General features: G+C 43.7%; 3 protein-coding genes across 4 annotated transcripts in view; 2 read left to right on the top strand and 1 right to left on the bottom strand.

Annotated features, from left to right (window-relative positions):
- Positions 1-4,466: 4,466 nt before the first annotated feature.
- Positions 4,467-5,958, top strand: LOC123961774 (gamma-crystallin M2-like). The gene is made up of 3 exons (XM_046037427.1): positions 4,467-4,829; positions 5,339-5,581; positions 5,680-5,958. Exons 1-3 carry the CDS (start codon positions 4,743-4,745, stop codon positions 5,956-5,958), a joined length of 609 nt encoding a protein of 202 aa, XP_045893383.1. The 5' UTR covers positions 4,467-4,742.
- Positions 5,959-14,866: 8,908 nt separating this feature from the next.
- LOC123961776 (gamma-crystallin M2-like) lies at positions 14,867-16,051 on the top strand. The gene is made up of 3 exons (XM_046037440.1): positions 14,867-14,917; positions 15,418-15,660; positions 15,773-16,051. The coding sequence occupies exons 1-3, from the start codon at positions 14,885-14,887 to the stop codon at positions 16,049-16,051; spliced, it is 555 nt and encodes a 184-aa protein (XP_045893396.1). The 5' UTR covers positions 14,867-14,884.
- A 1,222-nt stretch (positions 16,052-17,273) lies between these two features.
- LOC123962408 (cadherin EGF LAG seven-pass G-type receptor 1-like) overlaps positions 17,274-22,742 on the bottom strand; it is a 43,598-nt gene continuing 38,129 nt past the window's right edge. For both annotated transcript variants that reach the window (XM_046038510.1, XM_046038511.1), the window contains exons 29-34: positions 22,505-22,590; positions 21,072-21,175; positions 19,174-19,287; positions 18,603-18,791; positions 18,246-18,528; positions 17,274-17,848 (exon numbers count right to left, since the gene is read on the bottom strand). In XM_046038510.1, coding sequence (XP_045894466.1) covers positions 17,824-17,848; positions 18,246-18,528; positions 18,603-18,791; positions 19,174-19,287; positions 21,072-21,175; positions 22,505-22,590 — 801 coding nt within the window. In that variant the 3' untranslated portion in view covers positions 17,274-17,823. The remainder of the gene's footprint in view (positions 17,849-18,245; positions 18,529-18,602; positions 18,792-19,173; positions 19,288-21,071; positions 21,176-22,504; positions 22,591-22,742) is intronic.

The raw sequence follows: 22,742 nt of genomic DNA, 5'->3' as shown, positions 1-22,742 counted from the left end.
CTACTGCAAAATCTTCTGTGGACAGATGAAACCAAAGGAAACCACTACCCTATGTGGAAGAAAAAGGGCACAGTGCACCAACATCAAAACCTCATCCTAACTGTGAGGTATGGTGGAGGGGGCATCATGGTTTGGGACTGCTTCGCTGCCTCAGGGCCTGGAACGGTTGCTATCATTGATAGAAACATGGATTCCAAAGTTTATAAAGAAAGTTTGAAGGATAATGTAAGGCCATCTGTCCGCCGACTAAAGCTCAGCAGAAGATGGGTGATGCAACAGGACAACGACCCAAAGCACAGAAGTAAATCAACAACAGAGCAGAAAAAATACACCTTCTGGAGTGGGCCAGTCTGAGTCCTGGCCTCAGCCTGACTGAGATGCTGTGGCATGACCTCAAGAGAGCAATTCACACCAGACATCCCAAGAATTTAGTTGAACTGAAACAGATTTGTAAAGAGGAAGGGTCCAAACTTCCTCCTGACTGTTGTTCAGGTCTGTTGTTTTGACTAAATGAAGATTAGATCACAATTTATGACCAATTTATGCTGAGATCCAGGTAATTCCACATACTTTTTCCTGAGACTGTGAGTATGTTGATCAGGCAAATGGTATTGTGTAGTAACATACACGTGCCACAAGAGGGCAGCAGCTACATTTGAGGCACTGTATTAAAAGAGTGTAAGAGACTGAAGTTCCTGCAAATGTTTCACACTAAAAGCCTTGTTATTACATGAAGGGGTTCTGTCCACTGAGACATAGAGGGCTTTTAATTTCAAACAGATGCAGGAAGTGTTGATTTTGTATTAACAGCAGTTACACATGTTTTACAGGCCAAACGGGAGCTTATTACATTTACATTTATTCATTTAGCTGACGCTTTTATCCAAAGCGCCTTACAATCGCTAAATATGTCAGAAGTCGCACGCCCCTGGGGGAACTAGGGGTTAAGTGTCTTGCTCAGGGACACACACCAAAGGCATGTGTCCTGTCCATCACCACCCCATGGTGTTACAAAACAAGGTGGCTTCATACTAAAATATGAGGAAGCATTCTTATCAGACAGAGGGAGTTAGAACCAAAGGCCTGTCTCGATCCAATTGAAGACCAGTTGTTGTGAATAAAGGCCCTACCTCTATTTGACTACTTACAGTATGCCAAATAAAAACATTAATTTATGAACGTTATATGACATATCATACTATATTAAATACGTCTTGCTGAATATGTGACGTCACCAGAGAAGTCATGATAAAATCGTTTCCATATAGACGTCTGCGCAAAATGAATGAATGAATGAATGAATGAATGAAATGACGGCATTAAATCCAACTGGATCAATAATCTGGATAAATGTTGGGAGATAAGCTAACAGCTAACAAAGACACAAAGCAGGCAAACATTTAAAGCCACTCTCACTGCCACCTGCTGGTAGAGTAGGGAGACATCAGCTTTACCTACTTTCATTCTGCCTTCACTCAAGCAGCAACACGTTAAGGTGAAAACCACGTTAGATATCAGCGCTGACAGTAACAGCTCTGCACACACCAGCTACTGAGGTTAACCGAGCAATGCGCCCATTAAACTGGACTGCACACAGATAAATGCAGCGAGGCTGCTGTGGCTAACACTTCCATCACTCTGCTTTTTAGTTCTTTATTTGTTCTTCTAACGGGACCCTAGTATGACGTTAGTGCTGTATAATGTTACAGAACGGCCATTATTATGATATACTGACTTCTGGGTCACCTGGCCCACCTGCCTTGCTTTTCTTAATGTCTTTCTTCATACGGAGAAATGAAAAGAAGTTATATTTAAGTGAACCCGGGCTGCCAGTAAAATATTCTCTTGCTGATTTAAAGCCCAGTAGAAATAATCACCCTTCGATAATAATCCACACTGAGGTGAATACCTGGTGATCCCAAGTCCGGAGCAGGAACTACATTTCCCAGAACCCTGAAGTGACTGCGGGGAACATCAGGTGCGCATGGTGCTGAGATGAGGTGGCATGAGGAGCCGCGGAGGAGTCCGTCAGCCGGTGTTCTGGGTAGGAGGAGGACTGAGGACTTTCCAGCTGCTGCAGAAAGAAAAGACTTGTTTATCTGGAAGGAGAGCGTGCTTGCTGACCCAGCTTCATAAACAGACAACATGTACAATAACAGGAACCTCCTAGATCCTCAATCCTTGAGGTGCATTTTAGGAACTGGGATGTCCTTCATGATGGCGCGCTAAGATCGATTTCCAGGTCACAGGAAGGAGGACGGAGGACGGAGGACTGAGGAGGTGACGAGGCATAAATTAGGGAAATGAGTAAGGTCCAGTGTAGCACCGAAACCAATGTGAAGGGAACTTCCAGTCTGGGGATGTTCCTCCAGAGAGTCCCTCTGTGTGAAGATCCTACTGGATGTTGCTTCAAAGCAAGACACTAAGCTTACCTTGACCTACGTCTCACCATGTGTCCAGAGCAGGTTTAACATGTCCCTCCCCTCGCTGTGCCGTCTCAGTCTGGACTCTGAAGGACCGTCAGCACAGCTCATAACTTCCTCACTTCCCACGCTGCAGAGACTGCCCGACCTTTCTGACAAACTGAAGATAAACAAAACTCTGTCTGAGGACTTTTACTGAAGACCACCACCCACTGAAGACTTTTATTCTTTAAAACCAGGTTTCAAACCTTTAGCTCTCAGCCTGTTCCAGGTTTCAGCAGCTGCTTCCTCACAAACAAGTCGACTTAAGGCCCATTGCGAGGCTACCCAGTCGACCAATCACAGAGCTTACGGTCCGCGTCGTGGCGCGTCAGGCGACGGCGTAGCCTCTGCGTAGCCCCGTAGCCTATGCCGTCGATTTGACGCAGATGGATAAATTGCCCTTTAGAGGTAAACACTCACGCAGGAAGTGAAGACCGTCCGGCAGGTCCATCAGAAGAAACCCATCATCATGCTCCTGACTGGTGGGAGTGAGTCTTCACCTGCTCACTGTAACCAGATCTGGTCCTGATCTTTGCTGGTTTCACTTTCCTGCATGTTCTGTCAGTGAGCACTTCCTGTTACTGGCACAGAACCAGAGAACCACTGATGGTCTTCTGAGAACAGCGGAAAAGACAAATTAGAACAAACAACAATAATAATGTCATTCTATTAGACATAACTGAATCCATCTCATCCAGCACAGGGTTCTGTCTGACCTGTGTTCAGGTATCTCCAGCAGGTGGAGCTGTTTCTGCTAAGAGCAGCTACGTCACAGCTTCCAGGTGGGAAACAGGAAACGGGACCTTGGAGGGGCAGGTTTGTCTGGATCCGGCTGAGAGGTGAGGACGCTCAGTTTGATGTGGTTTCATCTGGCTCCCATTCTTCAGCTCTGAAACGCTGATACCATGTGGAGAGTAACATCCTGTAGTAAAAATAGAGTACAAATAATAATTATATTAATAATGATGATAATAAATGTGTGTGCGCTTCATACTCTCATGTTGGTGGTCAGCAGGTCATCTCAGGTCAAAATTCTTCTTTTTTGTAAAAGTCTGACAAACTCTTCTGAGGAATATTACGTGACTCATCTTTGACCCTTTGATGGAGACTGTCTTGTTTTATTTATGTCTTATTGTTTATTGCATGACTCAGTGACTCTTTTCTTACTGCTGCTTCCTGTTGGCTGCAGAATGATAATTCTGTCTGCCTGATTTTTTACTTCATGATGAAAGTGAACCTGCTGGTTAACAATGATCGCATTTACAGAATTTCATTAACGTTTGTCTCCTAATAAATAAAGAAATGTAATCACATGATCACTGTTTCTTTACTGGATTTAGCAGGGCTTTTATTTTTCATAAATATATTTTATGAGTTGTGAAGTGTTTAATCTTCATAAACTGAACACAGACACTCTGCTGGGTGATGAACCATCATCAGGTTTACGCTTGGATTTCCTCTTTTTTAAATACTACATTACCCATGAGCCTCTGTTGTTGCTCTGGAGAAGAATCCAGTAAGAGGGAATCAGAGCGTGATTTCAAAAAGCTTTGTCGTACAGTGAAACACCTCCCGCTGTAGCGCCTGAAATGAAACGTGAACTGATTTAAGCCGCGGATGGTTTTCAGTTTCTTCAACAGCGTCGTCTTTAGCTGCATAACAGAAGGTGAAGCTCTGTGATTGGCTGTTTGGTAGTGAATTGCACCCTGGGAGTCATAGTTGATGTCTCTCCGTCAGATTTTACGTCCTCAGGCTTCTTGTAGCTTTGACTTTTTCACAAAACTGTTCACCTTTTGTTGATGAGGAGAGTTTCATGTTGACCCAAACTGTGAGGCTGACCTCGTCTCTGACATGACGTCTGAAAGAACTCCTCACACTTCACACAACTCCTGTCATACATGTTCAGAAACTACAGGTGATCACCATGGACTGTTAGTAGCAGCTGATTCAACATGTTGATCTGACCTCGTCTCTGAGAAACACGACTGTTTGTATGTTTAATGAAAACTGGTGTTTCTGTGATTCCGTCAGTTTAAAGAGGCTTAAAGGTTCATTTCAGAGTAATCTGAAGGTTGGAAGGTGTGCCAGGTGTGTTGTTCTGCTGTTCAGAGTTGAACAGGTTAACAAAGTGCTGGTGCTGATAAAAACAGCAGCTGAAGGCCTCCGAGTCTTTGTTAACCCTTTCAAAGAGGCTTTGTGTGTGTGCTGACTCGGCGCTCTGAAACACAAAGCAGCGAGTGCCGCTCAGGTGTATAAAAGCTGAGAGCTCACACAGGTATGAAGGCAGCCCACCTCCCTCAGCACAGAGCAGCACGTCAACAACACGCCAACATGTCCGCCACCGACATGAACACGAAGAGCAGGGTAAGTCCCACCATGCATCACTTCTCCCCATTACACAGACTTAGAATGGGACAGATGGAAAACACGTATCTCTGAGTTTAGTGACATTTTCCAGGTAAAAGGTCACATGACTTTCTAACATCCGAGGATCACTAACAGATTTTTACGAAGTGATACGGAGATCCATGTTTTCACAGCAACAATAATTATGTAATTTTAAGGTAAATTATTTCCCCAGATGGCTTCACATGAGATGAACACACACATGAACTGGATTTACCACCTAGCGGCTAGCCATCTGAGAGGGCACCCACCTGTCACTCAAAGGGGCCACGTCCTTATTTATGCATAATTTGGTGCGATATGTAAACATTAACCCCCTGCACAGCTGTCATGAACGTGGAAATTAGCTTTAGAGACCGGACCAGCTCGACAGGATCTGGACCACCTGGAGAAGGATCCTCAGACTCATCAGTCAGTCAGTCAGAGCTCATCACTAACTTTAAATCTGTCTTCTGTCCCACGGTCAGGTCGTCTTCTACGAGGACAGGAACTTCCAGGGTCGTTCCTACGAGTGCAGCGGCGACTTTGCTGACATGTCGTCCTACCTGAGCAGGTGTCACTCCTGCAGGGTGGAGAGAGGCTGTTTCATGGTCTACGACCGCCCCAACTTCATGGGCAACCAGTACTTCCTGAGGAGGGGCGAGTACTCCGACTACATGAGCATGATGGGAATGAACGAGTGCATCAGGTCCTGCCGCGTGATCCCCATGGTAACCGCACAACCAATCACAGCACACTACAGAGACCAGCTCAGGTGTTCTAATGAATGATGAGCGATTACTGATTACTGATTATGGATGTGTTTCAGCACCGCGGGTCCTACAGGATGAGGATCTACGAGAAGGAGAACTTCGGAGGCCAGATGTACGAGATGATGGACGACTGCGACAACATCATGGACCGTTACCGCATGTCCAACTGCATGTCGTGTCATGTGATGGACGGACACTGGCTGATGTACGAGCAGCCCCATTACAGAGGCAGGATGATGTACATGAGGCCTGGGGAGTACAGGAACTTCATGAGCATGGGCATGGGCAACATGAGGTTCATGAGCATGAGGCGCATCATGGACTCTTACTACTAGAGTCACCATGGAAACACTGAGAACATATCAATAAAGTTTCTTTAAATAAAGTTTACCGTCTGTTTCATTAACCACAACGCAAAGATAAACTGTTTATCACTCATTTAAAGGTGGTCAGTAATGATCACATGGTGAATTCAGCATGAGTCATCATTGATTCATCAATACAACAGGATCACCACTCATCAATAATACGGTTTATTTTCTGATTAACTCCACTTTTTCACATCATTGTTAAGCTATCGTTAACTCAACACTTCCTTAAAAGATGTTTCAAAATAAAATCCTTTTATTTTTGAGAACGAGCACAGGGGGTGCAGACAATCCATCACAACCCTAACCACATGGCACGACTCTCCAGTACACCCCCCTGCTTTCCTTATGTACAATACATCAACACATATATCACCATAGATACCACGAATACTAAGCTGTACAGTCATCTTCTTCAGAAAATACCTCCAACCATAAATACACTTTCACATTACAGTCAACTTTTACAAACAGAACAAAGAGGCTGATGAGGTCATACAGGACTGCTTTGAGATATCGGGCTAGCAGATGTCTGAGGTTGCAGCCGATGGTAACATCACTAACCACACAGACTCCATTATAGCCTATATAAGTGTATCGACAACGTTGTTCCAAAAGCTACCGTCTGCACCTACCTCAGCCAGAAACCCTGGGTCAGCCATGAGATCCGCATTAAAACTAAGAGCACCTACCGCCCCTTTTAACTCGGGGGACCCTGATGCCTACAAAGCCAAATATGACCTCCGGAAGTCCAGGAATGCCAAGAGGGACTATAGGGACAGAGAGGAGTCCAGCTACCTCAGCTCTGACCCCAGATGCAAGTGGAATGGGTTATGCTGCATCACAAAGGGAGTACAAAGGGAAAAACAAGGACATTGTTCAGCAACGCTCACGGAAGAGCTTAACACCTTTAACGCTTGGTTCGATGTGGACAACACAGCACCCACTACCCCACCACGTGTGGGCAGGGGGCTGTCGTGTTGACTTTACAAACGGATGAAATGAGACGGTCTTTTTAAACGGTCAACCTGTGCAAGGCACCAGGGCCGGATGGCATCTCAGGGCATGCGCTGATCAACCTGCAGAGGGGTTCACCAACATCTTCATCCTGTAACTGTGGTCCCCACCCTGTTCAAAGCATCCACCATAGTTCCGGTTCCCAAGAAACCAGTGGTCTCCTGCTTAAATGACTACCACATGGTCTGCTGATTCTCAACACTGGCGCACCACCAGGCTGTGTGCATTACAAACTATGAGGAGACGGGCTACAGAGAAGAGGTGATGTCATAAACCAGCTACTGCCAGGACCTCACTCCCAATGTCAGTAAAACAAAACAGATGATAGTAGACTACAGGAGACAGCAGGGGGGTGGACACCTCCCCATCTACACTGGTGCTGGTGAGGTTAAAAAAAGGTCAGCACTTTCAATTTTCTCAGTGTGCACATCACTGAGGACCTGTCCTGGACACTTCACACGGACACCATTGTCAAGAAAGAACATCAGCGGCTCTATTTCCAGTGGAGAACTTCTACAGGTGTACCATCGAGAGCTTGCTGACGCGTTGCACCACAGCTTGGTACGGGAACTGCTCTGCCCACACCCACAAATCACTACAGAGAGTGGTGGAGGTGGCATATCACTAGCAACAGTCTCCTGGCCAGAGGGTTTCCTCTACCAGAGGTGCCCAAAGAAGGCACATGGCATCATGAAGGACCACAGCCATTCAGCGCTCAGACGGATCTCCTTCTTAGCACAGTCTTCTGTTCACTGCACTGTAATCTGTTCACTGCACTGTCCTCTTCACTGCACCGTCCTCTCTTCACTGCACCATCCTCTCTTCACTGCACAGTCCTCTCTTCACTGCACCATCCTCTTCACTGCACCGTCCTCTCTTCACTGCACAGTCCTCTGTTCACTGCACTGTCCTCTCCTCACTGCACCGTCCTCTTCACTGCACCCTCCTCTCCTCACTGCACCATCCTCTTCACTGCACCGTCCTCTCTTCACTGCACCATCCTCTTCACTGCACCGTAATCTGTTCACTGCACTGTAATCTGTTCACTGCACTGTCCTCTGCTCACTGCACCATCCTCTTCACTGCACCGTCCTCTCTTCACTGCACCATCCTCTGTTCACTGCACAGTCCTCTGTTCACTGCACAGTCCTCTGTTCACTGCACAGTCCTCTGTTCACTGCACCGTCCTCTGTTCACTGCACCGTCCTCTCTTCACTGCACCGTCCTCTCTTCACTGCACCATCCTCTCTTCACTGCACAGTCCTCTGTTCACTGCACCGTCCTCTCTTCACTGCACTGTAATCTGTTCACTGCACTGTCCTCTTCACTGCACCGTCCTCTCTTCACTGCACCGTCCTCTCTTCACTGCACCGTCCTCTCTTCACTGCACCGTCCTCTCTTCACTGCACCGTCCTCTCTTCACTGCACAGTCCTCTGTTCACTGCACTGTCCTCTGTTCACTGCCCCGTTAACATTTACAAATGACATATAAATTAATGTAAACGTCCATCTACATTTGAACTGAACACCTCTATCCAAGATTGTTCTCAATGAAAGCCTGTTAATGGAGACCAAATATTATCCAGCAGACTCCACAGAAATATCTAATTCTTCATTTAACCTTCTAAGGCTTACAGTGCCCATGGTTGAAATTCAGAACGCCTCTTAAAAAGCAACATCTCCAAATCCCCTAACTCTAAGTTTTATCAAAGAGGAAAGTATTAAGCCTACTCTTGGAGATGGTGTCTACCTCCTGAACCCAGACTGTTTATTGCACTGTAACCTGTCCTCTTGGCTGGTAAGGTACTATGAGCCCTTCATGAAGATGGTGCCTGACCATTAGCTTTGTAGTTGAGCAGAAGGATTTTATATTCTATTCTGGATTTTACAGGAAGCCAATGCAGAGAAGCTAAAACAGGAGAAATATGATCTCTTTTCCTGGTTCCTGTCAGAACACGTGCTGCAGCATTCTGGATCAGCTGAAGAGTCTTAATGACTACAGGCCTGTCGCCCTCACATCTGTAGTCATGAAGTCCTTTGAAAGACTGGTGTTGGCCCACCTGAAGGACTTTACAGGCCGGACAGTTTGCCTACAGGGCTAACAGGTCAGTGGATGATGCAGTCAACTTGGGACTGCATTACATCCTGCAACACCTCGACTCTCCAGGGGACATATGCAAGGATCCTGTTCGTGGACTTCAGCTCGGCGTTCAACACCATCATCCCGGACATCCTCAGCACCAAACTCACCCAGGCTGGGGAACATTACATCCAGCACCACGACAATAAGCACATTATCATCCAGGTGTGTGCTCTCCCCCTGCTATTCTCCCTCTACACCAACAACTGCACCTCAGGAGACCCCACTCTGCACCCCCCCATCACCATACTCAACAGCCCTGTGTCTGCTGTGGAAACCTTCAGGTTTCTGGGATCCACTATATCCCAGGACCTGAAGTGGGAACCCAACACTGACACCATCATCAAGAAGGTCCGGCAGAGGATGTACTTCCTGCTCCAGCTCAGGAAACTCAACCTGCCTAAGGAGTTGCTGATCCACTTCTACACATCCAAGCCATCATCCAGTCTGTCCTCGGCGGGCGGCTGTGGCTCAGGAGGTAGAACGGATGTTTGTGATGGTGAACGCAATGTAGTGTAAAAGCGCTTTGAGTGGTTGAGCAAGCTTGGGCCGGAATTGGCCCTTGTGGTTATTCTTCCAGTAAAGTGAATGTTAGTTTCTGTTTGAGCCACTTAGGGCAAGAGGTAAAGTAAGGTCTGGTAAAATAACTATATATATATTGTGTGTGATCTCAGTGTGTGAATTGTGAATGCAATGTAGTGGTGATGAGTGGTCGAAAAGACTAGAAACAAATATGGAGCATTTACTGATTTGGATCTGCCACCAAAAAGGACAGGAGCAGACTACAATGGACAGTCAGGACGAGATCATCGGTGCAAACCTGTCCTCCATTCAGGACTTATACATTTCCAGAGTCAGGAAACGGGCAGGAGACATCACTGCAGATCCATCTCACCCCGGACACAACCAGTTCCAACTTTTTCCCTCTGGTAGGTGCTACAGAGCACTGTACGCCAAAACAGACAGACTCAGGAACAGTTTCTTCCCACAAGCCATCACTCTGATGAACAGCTGACTCTGACACACAATGTCAGGAACAATTCCTAAGCAATAACTCAGTAACTCTAATCAGCCACCTGTTTACTGGTTACCTCTTAGTATTTATTCACCATTCTCTATTTCAGAGCGGTTATATTGTCATATTGTATATACTGTATACCAAATCCACCTACCTCATGACATAACTCCTGCACATAATACTTATTTATTCCAGCATTTTTTGCACTCATCACACCGTGTACATGTTTGGTTGTATGTGTATGTACCAATTATATCACATCCACCTCCGACATGTACATACTCCAGCATCCTTTGCACTCTGCTCTTTGCACTATTGTTTCAATCTGTTTGTTTTGTTTATAGTGTGTATATATGCATTCAGTATACTGTAGCCTGCGTTTGATTTTATTACTGTATTATTGTATAAGTAAGCACATCACGAGCATTGTACAATCCTGAGTCAAATTCCTCGTATGTGTACACATACCAGGCAATAAAGCTGATTCTGATTGGGACAGCACAGCTGAAAAACTGCTTTGGGAAACCCCAGCAGAAATAGATACAGTATGCTGGAATGACCCAGACACGTGGAAAAGCAGAGTTGCAAAGAAGTTTGGGCAGGCAGGTAACTGGCGACTCCTTCTTGTAACTGGCTCCAAATCAGCCCTTAGGTCAGCCAACAGCTCCACTATGGCTGGAGAGGCAAAATATGCTTATGTTCCTTAGTCATGCCAAAACAAATGGAAAAACCCCTTTCTCAATTCAATTCGATTCAAATTTGCTTTATTGGCATGAATGTTAATACAACAGTATTGCCAAAGCTTCAAGGAAAATACAAAAGAACAATTCAATTCATGCAGTTAAATAAATAAAGTAAAATAATTTTATTTCTATATATTGCATATAGAATAATATTATATTCTTTCATTACGGCTGTGTCTCCTTCTCGCAACCATAACAGCAGCCATCTCTGCAACACTTGGCGGTTTGCACCATCCTTTCAAACGTATTAAATACAGATGCTGTTACATTCACATGAAATTGCGTTTAGGCTTGTTAGATCACGTTGCGTGTAGTAAATAAATGTATTTGCATGTTACCCTCCCACTACTTTGCACAATAAAATTGAAACGCCCCAAATTGCATATTCATTAAGGCAAAAGTAGTAAATGAACAACTGGTGCTATCTTGCACTATTGAAAGACGTCATTCTGCATGCATACCATTAGTAGATCAGCTTATGTGTTAATTTGCTGGTGATATCACATTTGCACACGTTTTTACTCACACAAACCTTTAGTGCACCCTTGGTGCGGGTTGACCACTGGTCCGGTTGAAATTAACCCTGCTGTGTTTACCCTCTTGGCGCAGTTCATTTTGTTGCTGTGAACTCTGGTGCCAATCAAACAACCGCTCTCTGGTCTACCTTGAAGGGGTCTTCTGGTCTCTGACCACTGTCAAGTGAACTCTGGAGCAGTCCATTTCTGGTGGAAACACCATTTGAACCGATCACAGGAATCATAGCATTGTATGTGTCACTTTTTTTTGATGACTGGCGAACTAGCACAGCATTTGTTACCAAACCGTTGGCTAGCAGGGGACACACCTGGACTCAGCACAAAGTCAGCTGCCTCCTGAAAATTTAGACTGAAAAGAGTGTTGGACTGTGGGACATAGCCTGTTAATTTAGACACAGTGATCATGTCTAGCAGCTCTGTCCCTCTTCTCCGCCAAGTCCTCCCAACACAACACTCAAAAAGCCCCCCCGATTGTGGAAATACAGAAATTACCATTATGTGTCACCTGCCAAGCGTGGAAGTTGAATCACCTGGTAAATTCTGAAAATGTGTGTTTGTTACTTGATTCCAGCTACTTTACTATGAAAGAAGTGAGCATAGCATAGCCCTGTCACTCTCTGTTCAGAAAACAGTACCCTTTTGAGTAGTTTATTGCAATTAAATCACAGCAAAATATTTTATTTCGGGTTCATATAGTTAGCTATAGTAACGCATGGCAAAGATTCACTTTGCTTCCTGTGTGAACACACCTTAACATTCTTGAATCAGGTGTAGGCAGAAACCTGCTGAAGATGAACAGAGGGATCAGTCTTGGACTGACTCCCTGGAGGCTGATCTAGGCTTTAGTCCTGGACCAGAGAACAGCCTATAGTAACAAAATGTTTATATTTTTCCTAAATATCTTTCGCCTTTGTGGGGTTGTGGTTGCTACGAGTGTTTCAGTAACTCTCCTGACTGGACAAACTTGACATAAGTTGCTTGTTGCAGCCTGATTTAGCTGTTCATGAGCTGAGACACAGCATGGCGTCAGATGACCAGCAGATCTGCAGAGGGCAATTTAGAGAGACGAACAAGTGTACATCTTTGGAAAATCAGAAACTATAGTCGGGATAACTGTATTAATTTCTGATGGAGGCAGACTGGTAACAACACCATTATGTGAGACCAGGGTCTGCTGAAGATCCACTGAATGGGATGCTTTGCTGCAGTCGCAGATGGAGAAGGCAGATACAAAAGAGCAGCAGTCTTGGGACGTGGACGGCCACCAGAAATGTTGTCAAATGAAGAATAAGGTGCGGTGGAGTCCTGGATAGCATGCAGGCTTAGAGATGAGACCCCACCAGAACACCTGGGACCTAACTTGATCAGGTACAAACAAGCAGTTAAGAGGACTCGTAACTAGATCTGAATGGGTGCACTGGGCTTCCTGAACCACGGTCTCAATGTCCCAAAAAGCTACAGCCACAAGGCATGAAGGAGGGAGAATGGTCTCTGGCTCTGAACTTGACTTCTCAAGACCTAACTGGTGGGAGAGAACGGGGTCGATGAGGGGGAGAAGATACTTGTTTTTAAGCCTCAGAAGAGCTAATTCATTTAAGAAATAAACTGTGGGCCCAAGCTAGATTTTCAAACTCCTCTGACCATGAATTGTTGCTGAGCAAACTTTGGGATCCTGGTTTCTAAAACTGTTAAATGGTTTAGAAATTATTTTATAGATCAGACTCAGTGTGTCCATACAGAGAGCCACAAATCAGTTTCTTGAGATAACTAAACGGGTCTTCCAGGGTTCCATTTTGGGACCTGCTCTATTCTTTATTTTTAAAAATGACTTAGGTAAGGACAATCAAGCAAAAATACACTTCTATGATGATGACACTGTCATTTATAAGCAAGCTTCCTCCATAGCACAGGCGGTGCAAGAGCTTCAGACTGCATTTCAGTCATTACAAACTGGTCTGCTCAAATTAAATTTGGTTTTAAATCCTCAGAAAATGAAGTTCATAATTTTCTCAAAAGCTCCCTTATAGTTTCTTGATGATCTTAGCATTTTCACGTCTGGTGGTAATCCATTGAGATTGTGCCCTCGTACAAGCACTTTGGTATGAATAGAAGACAAACTTTTATTCTTTATATACATATTGCTAATCTAGTTAGGAAGCTCAAAGTAAAGGTTGGCTTTTATTTTAGAAATAAATCTAGCTTTACTTTCAATGCCAAAAAAAAATTGCAACTTTTCTGTCTGCGATTGTTTATGGTGACATATATTCACGCAGCCTCCTCCATCTTATGGAGCCTTGATTCAGTGTATCATGCATCTCTATAGTTTATTACAAATGCAAAGTCCCTTATTCACCATTGCATTCTTTATGATCTGGTGGGTTGGACATCACTGACCACCCACAGACAACAGAACTGGTATTTTTATATAAAGCAATGTATGTTGTGTTTGTGTATAGCTGCTACCTTGGCCAGGTCTTTCTTGTAAAAGAGATTTTTGATCTCAAAGGGATTTCCTTGTAAAATAAAGGTAAAATAAAAAATAAAAAAAGTCACTCTACTGACTGGCAATTGCTTTCTATCGGAGAGAGATAGAAAAGGTTAGATATATATTATTTCATATTATAATGTTACTGCTTTATTGTGATCCAGATCATCAGAAAACTACTCATGAAAATCATGTTTATGGTAACAAGTTCAGTTCATAAACATTTTTGTAAAATTTATTTATGTGTTAAAGCTTTGGATTAATTTCTTACATTTTTCCACTTTTAATTTTCTCATTTCCTCTGTTTCTGTTAAATTAAAGTTTATAATTATTAATTAGTAAGTCTAGTTTTGTGTTCATAAAATGTTCTTTCAACGTTTTTTAAACTTAAAACAATGTGTGCTAGCCTTTTCTTTCCTTCTGTATCACAGAATAATTTTATAATCATATGAAATATGCTTTCATACGAGTCCAAAACGCTGTATATGAATGAATATGATACTTTCAGAATTTATAACACCTGTTTCAAATAAAAGTCGTATGTGTTTTGGCTAAATATAGATTCATATAATATTCTGCTTGTTTCAGAAACGGAAGCTTTGTGTTGGGACAAAGTGACATCATGTGTTTCATGAGTTGTGATGTTTTCAGTGAAATGTTTAAAATGTGACTCAGTCATTTTGTTTGTCTTCAGGTTTTTGTTCCAGAAGCGCTGTGGACAGAGTGAACAGAGGCCTGAAGGAGAACACAGCTGCTATCTGTAGCTCTTTGTCTCTTCTCTCTAAGAGAAATGCCGAATACTGAGCGTCTCTTTTATGCCGCGCTGCTGGCTCAGGCTGTTTGAACAAAAGGCTTCAGCTGCTCAGGTGCTATAAAGAGCAGCAGCTGCCGCACAGGTAACACACAGCTCCCACCAACCACCACAGCAGCAACCAGCTGAGCAACCAGAGCAACATGACAACCAGCAGCATGAACATGATGGGCAGGGTGAGAAGAACACACACAAAACGATGGCTTCTATTAAATCAGGAAACCTCTAACTTTAACTTCTTTACAGAGATTTTTTTTTAAATATCTCTTTTCCCTCATATTTCCCTCACTTTAAAAAAAGTTGTTCATCATTAATAAATCCCTAAGTCTTTAAGTTGATTTAAATGTCAGAATACAAATATATATAAAATAACTTTAGTTATTACTTCAGACACCACATCTCATTTTGTTATTTTCAAAATAAGTTGGGCTTCTCAGAAATACCACCAGTTACCATGAAAGTGCTACTGGACAAGATCCAGGAAGAAAATATTTGTGCACAGTTTGTTTAGTCTGTATGTCCCGAGGTTCCTCAGTAAACAGTACTTTATTACTGTCTGGGTATTAAAATCAGAGAAACGTGTGTTTAGTGCAGATTCACAGTCAGTCCGTCAGTCAGCTCTCACGTTTTCTTGACTCACTCTGAGGCATCATGTCTCCTCCTCTCCTGTGGTCAGGTCGTCTTCTACGAGGACAGGAACTTCCAGGGTCGTTCCTACGAGTGCAGCGGCGACTTTGCTGACATGTCGTCCTACCTGAGCAGGTGTCACTCCTGCAGGGTGGAGAGAGGCTGTTTCATGGTCTACGACCGCCCCAACTTCATGGGCAACCAGTACTTTCTGAGGAGGGGCGAGTACTCCGACTACATGAGCATGATGGGAATGAACGAGTGCATCAGGTCCTGCCGCATGATCCCCATGGTAACCGCACAACCAATCACAGCACACTACAGAGACCAGCTCAGGTGTTCTAATGTATGATGAGCGATTACTGATTACTGATTACTGATTACTGATTATGGATGTGTTTCAGCACCGCGGGTCCTACAGGATGAGGATCTACGAGAAGGAGAACTTCGGAGGCCAGATGTACGAGATGATGGACGACTGCGACAACATCATGGACCGTTACCGCATGTCCAACTGCATGTCGTGTCACGTGATGGACGGACACTGGCTGATGTACGAGCAGCCCCATTACAGAGGCAGGATGATGTACATGAGGCCTGGGGAGTACAGGAACTTCATGAGCATGGGCATGGGCAACATGAGGTTCATGAGCATGAGGCGCATCATGGACTCTTACTACTAGAGTCACCATGGAAACACTGAGAACATATCAATAAAGTTCTGTTTCACTTACATACATGTGCTGCCTGAGCTGTTTAACACTGAACTCATAATCAACAGTAATTGCTTTAGATGACAGCCTGAAAATTAATCAATAACATACTGAGTGGGTGTCTGTACAGAGTACACGTACAGGTGAATAAGACATCAGGGTAACAACTCTGTGCCAAGCAGAATCACAAAGAGCTGCTCGCCTTCACTAGACGCTTCACGTCAAGTCAGTCACTTTTTTAGCATCTATTCCAAACACAGGGTAAAGAAGGCCCTTAACGTTAACTCTGAGCTATGGCTACTATGCTGACTACCTAACGTTGCTAAATGGTTACCTAAGATACAGAGGTGATTATCAAAATGTTCAAAAACACTATATCCAAAAACAATTAATAAATACTATATACAAAACATACAGAGCTAACAGTGAGAAGTGAACGTGAAAAGCACTGTTACGTTACTGTGGAGATGAAGTAAACAAACGTGCACGGTTAAACACATATACATCGCTCTACACTGTGCAAGTAGAGAATATTACTCTGAAATGAAACAGAAACAGGAAGCTTAGTATTCAGCAGAAACTACCACAGGTGTTTCCAGGTAACAAGACACAGCATACAACATATCATTGGGTACCTTTTAGTGTCTTTTCTGGAAGTGCAGGGCTCCACGGTCAAATGAACAATAAATATGCTACGTCAGGTCAAGTTAGCATTAACAAATATGCTACGCAGCTTACAGACATTATGTAGCTTAGCTTAAAGCTGGGGTCAGCAACGTTGGAGAGACCAACAACAGATTTAGAAAGTATCCAAATAACATGTAGGGCTCCATGGTCAAAGTAGCAACAATAAATATGCAGCGTCTGGTTAGACTTTCAAAATAAAACTACTAGTTTGCATTGTCAACTGTTGCAGTTTCGTCAGGTTTAGGCACCAAAACCACTTGGTTTGGAAAGATTAGTCTTACCTATCGTCTGCCCCGAATCCATCTTAGCCGCGATGATGTAATCAACAAAGCGGAGCCCAGGAGCGCCACACAAAGGAGGCTGAGCAGGTGGATCTGATGAAGCACTGTATGTAGTGTTGGGTCAGAACAATGCAACACAATCTACATAGAAATCTAAAGTCATAGTATTGATAAACCAATAGTAAAAAAAAGAATAATAGCAATAAGAACAAGAAGACTAAAAATAATGATATAATCAAAAACTTTTATTTTATAATCCAAACACATATTTAAAAAAACAAACATCAGTTGTCTGATTCATACAAATATCAAAAATAAACCACATCTGCATCAACAATCTGTTACAAAACTTTACAGATCGACTTCCCTGAACGTTTGATGCATCACAGAACAGACCTGGCTTTAAATACGTCAGATATTTGGATGTTGTTAAATTTACACACCAACTGTGATATCTGCATTAACAAACTGCTCGTCGTGTGTGTGAACTGAGACTGCCCAACAGGAAATTATCTGAAGCCAATCAGAGGGCTCCTTCTGCTTCAGCCAATCACATGATCGTAGATTTAAGGTCATTTAAAGTGATCACGCAGCCTTCCACCTCCAGCAGGTAAACCTCCAAGTGGAGTCTGGAGCTGCTCTGTAGAGGTCCGTGAGAACTCACTTCCCATGTTGGAGTGATGGAGCTTGACCTTTGACCTCCAGCTTTTACCAAACAAAGTGACATGATCGTCTTCTTCACTATTTCCTGTTTCAGCAGCTTCAGGTTCATCTTCAGACCGAAGTTTCATCGCTGCAACTGAAAGGCAACAGGAAGTCAGAAACTTCAGGTTAAAGTGACTGAAATCATTCAGAAAGAAATCTAAAAACCAAACTGAAATATTTTTGTGTTGTGTGACCAAAAATCCAAAGAATAGATCTTCCTGCTTTCTGGCTCCACCTGTGACTGATCATCATGCTTCTATGTTTGGTCAATAATAGATTTGTTTTGGTTTTCAGTGACCTCTGAGGAAGAGGCTGATGATTCTGCTGTCCTGCCATCTGGAGGCCGATACACACTCAACACCATCAGCTGATTAGAGCACACGTCCCACAATGCACCAGAAACAATCAGAGCTTTTCTCCTCACAGGGATTAGCGTCACGCTCCTGTTCTGGTGGAAACGCGACCAAAACAACCAAAATAGAGAAACTCACTCGGATTCGTGTTCGTCTTCGGTCCCACCCACAATCGCCAGCCTTGTCCTGGTCATCTTGGTGACGCCACTGTACTGTTGGCGTGGTGACAGGGGTGGGCGTGTCTGCAGCAGTGTAGATGGTGGGATGACTTTAACGAGGACTCTGTTTCCCCCGGCAACCTGACGCAGGCTGAGATTGGATGGAGAGTAGGCGGCAGGGCAGCCAGGGGACGGGGATTCACTGAGGAGGTACTTCCTGTTTGCCAATGTGGGGGAAGGAGGAGTCCTCATCTTTAAGATCCCTGAAAACAAACACTGAACATCAGTTAAATTCAGAAAAGCATTGTGATTGGGCAGATAGTCACATGATCCTTACCTCGTCTTCTCATTGGCTGCTGGCTGCCGTCAGGTGTGGTGGGCAGGGCTTCATTCTCAGCAACTGATTGGTTGTTCAGTTGATTCACCTCCCCAACTACACCTCCTCCCTCACTGAGCCGCTCGCTGTCAGCGGCTGTGGGGGGCTCTACCTGCCAGTAAGGCCTCACGTGATTGGACAGAGTTTGACCTTTGACAGGAGAGGAGGCGGAGTCACAGGTGTGAGAGATAGAAAAGGGAAAATGAGAGCCAATGAATGAATTCAGATCAGTGACCATAAGATTTGGTACACACAACCCAATCAGGTTATGGATAAATAAGTCATCCAAGAGGATGAACAAACGCACATTCTCACATCATGCTGTCTGTCTGTCCAGTAGAAGCAGACCCAACAGTCACATGACAGGTCATGACCCCTAAACTGACATCGATTAGACCATAGACCTCCATTTGATAAGATTTTGCCCCAGGGTCACCCATCTGAATAGAGTATGGAGTATGAATGGAATTTTTGTTGGGGACCCCTTTAAGTCCCTGGACAGCAGGAGGTCTTAGGTGTCCCAGTGTCTCACCCTGCTGTGTGGTGCTGTCCTTCTCTTCTTGTCTCTGGTTGTTCCTCAGATGTTCGTCCTCGCCGTCAGACGAGTGTAGTGACGCGTCAGAGCTGCTGTCTGAGCTGCAAGACTCTGACAACACACACACCTTGATCAGGATCACACATTTAAACTGATCCTGTTATAGAATGAACTCTCAAAAGATGTGTTTCATAAAAGAATCTTAAAGTTGAAATGACAACAAAAGAGAAAATCTGAACCAAACACTCTTAAATTTACTTCAAAAGTGAACGTCCTGTTCTGGTGACGTTGTCTTTGTTTGCAGAAGATTCAGACCTCTCTTTTACCTCTAACGCCCCCTGCTGTCTAATTTGAGAATCATCAGATGGTTTCATGTTGCACTAAGCTATTTCCTAAAGACCTTAAATATCCAATATGTGAAGAGTCCAGAAACACATCCAAGTTCAATGTTTCTGACATTTTAACTATAAAATAGTTTTCTTGTTTTCAAGATTTTGCTTCCCGTAGATTTTTTTCAAAGAATTTCCACAGAGACTCTGTTGATTTGGAGGTTTCTTTCTCTCCTTAAAATCCCCACAGCAGTTATTCTGCTGAACACTTCTGTACAATGAACAAATACAGCAGATATAAACTTAATTATTTTAAACTGTAGAGCTCCGTTCTCCGTATGTGGATAAATGAGTTATCCGAGATTGAGATCGAGATCGAGATTTATGGATAACTATCATTGTATTGTATTGTCATTAAAATAATATGTATTGCAGAAGCTGCTAGTAAACTACTTGCTGTCTTTTCGTGATGCTCCTCCCTCTACCTCCCCTAAAAGGACCATAATAGAAATAAGCTGTATGTGTTTGGGGCATCTCCGGCTAGAGGCACCACTTTAATGTAAATAATCAATAAAGAAGTTAAACCTCCCCCGTCATGCAGCAGCATTAATTGTTGTCTTACCACAGTCACTGGTAATATTGCATGTTTAACAATGATCAATGTGTGGAAACAAAACGTTAAACTAGATGAAGGAACACACATAAAATAAGACTTATGAATGAATATGAATGAGTGACTCCCCCGTCACCACTGTGGACTCCTTCCGCTTCCGGCACCATCATCTCCCTCCTCAAGTGGGAGCTGAACATCACCTCCCTCACCAAAAAGGCCCAGCAGAGGATGTACTTCCTGCGGCAGCTGATGAAGTTCTGCCTGCCAAAGACAATGATGGTGCACTTCTACACCGCCATCACTGAGTCCGTCCTCACCTCCTCCATCACCATCTGGTACGCTGCTGCCACCGGCAGGGACAAGGGCAGGCTGCAGCGTATCATTCGCTCTGCTGAGAAGGTGATTGGCTGCAATCACTTCAGGACCTGCACGCCTCCAGGACTCCTTTGGCGAGCAGGAAAGATTGCAGCTGATGCCTCCCATCCTGGCCACAAACTGTTTCAGACTCTCCCCTCTGGTAAGAGGCTGCGGTCCATCAGGACCAAAACCTCTTGCCACAAAAACAGATTCTACCCATCTGCAGCTAAACTCATCAACAAGGCCTGGGGCCCCCACTGACACTCTCCCCCCTAAATAATACAATCATCTCTGCACATATAAATATCACTTCATGTCGTATCATGCACAAACCTGGCACATTGCACATATTTGTTGTTAATTTGTTGTTAATTGTAAATTGTTGTTGTTCCAATCACATGACCAGCACTCAGCCAATCATATGAATGGTCAAATTTGTTAAGCCACATTTGAAGAACAGGGCCCAGGTGTGTATGTTTGTGTATGAACGTGATGTCTTGGATGATGACACTGGATTTTACAGGTGAAGTATCTGATGGCCACATGGGACTTTTTGAGATGTTCATGTTTTCTTTAAGACATAAAAGTATACAAACCTTTTCTGAACTGTTTCCGGGTTAAGATAAGGGAGTTGTTGTTATCGTGGAAACACTTCCTGATGGAGCCAGAAGAGGGGGGGCAATTCAGTCCTGAGTGGTTCCTGAACAAAGAATACATATACATTCAGCCTGCATGTTAAGAAGAAGTCATGTGTCAGTAAACGTGTCACTATGCATGACAGTATACATGACCGTAAACGTGTCAGTAAACATAACCGTAAACATGATGGTATACATGACAGTAAATGTGTCACTATACATGACAGTAAACATAACAGTAAATGTGTCACTAATCAAGTCAGTAAGCGTGTCAGTAAACGTGTCCGTAAACATGACAGTAAACTTGATGGTATACATGACACTAAACGTGTCACTAACCGCGTCAGTTAACGTGTCAGTAAACGTGTCCGTAAACATGACGGTATACATGACAGTAAATGTGTCACTATACATGACAGTAAACATAACAGTAAATGTGTCACTAATCAAGTCAGTAAGCGTGTCAGTAAACGTGTCCGTAAACATGACAGTAAACTTGATGGTATACATGACACTAAACGTGTCACTAACCGCGTCAGTTAACGTGTCAGTAAACGTGTCCGTAAACATGACGGTATACATGACAGTAAATGTGTCACTATACATGACAGTAAACATAACAGTAAATGTGTCACTAATCAAGTCAGTAAGCGTGTCAGTAAACGTGTCCGTAAACATGACAGTAAACTTGATGGTATACATGACACTAAACGTGTCACTAACCGCGTCAGTTAACGTGTCAGTAAACGTGTCCGTAAACATGACGGTATACATGACAGTAAATGTGTCACTATACATGACAGTAAACATAACAGTAAATGTGTCACTAATCAAGTCAGTAAGCGTGTCAGTAAACGTGTCCGTAAACATGACAGTAAACTTGATGGTATACATGACACTAAACGTGTCACTAACCGCGTCAGTTAACGTGTCAGTAAACGTGTCCGTAAACATGACGGTATACATGACAGTAAATGTGTCACTAATCAAGTCAGTAAGCGTGTCAGTAAACGTGTCCGTAAACATGACAGTAAACTTGATGGTATACATGACACTAAACATGTCACTAATCGCGTCAGTAAACGTGTCAGTAACCTTGTCTGTAAACATGACGGTATACATGAGAGTAAATGTGTCACTATACATGACAGTAAACATGACAGTAAACGTGTCACTAATCGCATCAGTAAACGTGACAGTAACCGTGTCCGTATACATGACAGTAAATGTGTCACTATACATGACAGTAAACATAAGACTAGAAAGGCGCTATACAAATACGGAGCATTTACATTTACTTACACATGACAGTAAACGTGTCAGTAAACATGTATCAGTGGTCTAAGGTGTATCTGGTTGAACAGGTTTATCAGCTGTTATGATAGACTTACCTGTTCAGAGATGCCATTGACTCTCCGATGGCGGTTCGATAAAGACCTTCATCCCCAGGGAACGACTGCTTCCTGTTCAGAGAGCGCTGGAGAACAAAAGTAACACAGACCTACCAATGAACTGGTTTGTTTCTGTCAGCCGATCAGATGTTGCCATCATGAACTTCGAACATAAAAAAGCATTTTCAAATGTAGTAGAACGGGAGCCAGAGACTTCTTGTCCCTCTTTCTGCAGGTG

This window comes from Micropterus dolomieu, linkage group LG22, assembly GCF_021292245.1.
Source record: "Micropterus dolomieu isolate WLL.071019.BEF.003 ecotype Adirondacks linkage group LG22, ASM2129224v1, whole genome shotgun sequence".
Classification (NCBI taxonomy): Eukaryota; Metazoa; Chordata; class Actinopteri; order Centrarchiformes; family Centrarchidae; genus Micropterus; species Micropterus dolomieu.
This window is presented reverse-complemented; position numbering and strand designations above follow the sequence as displayed.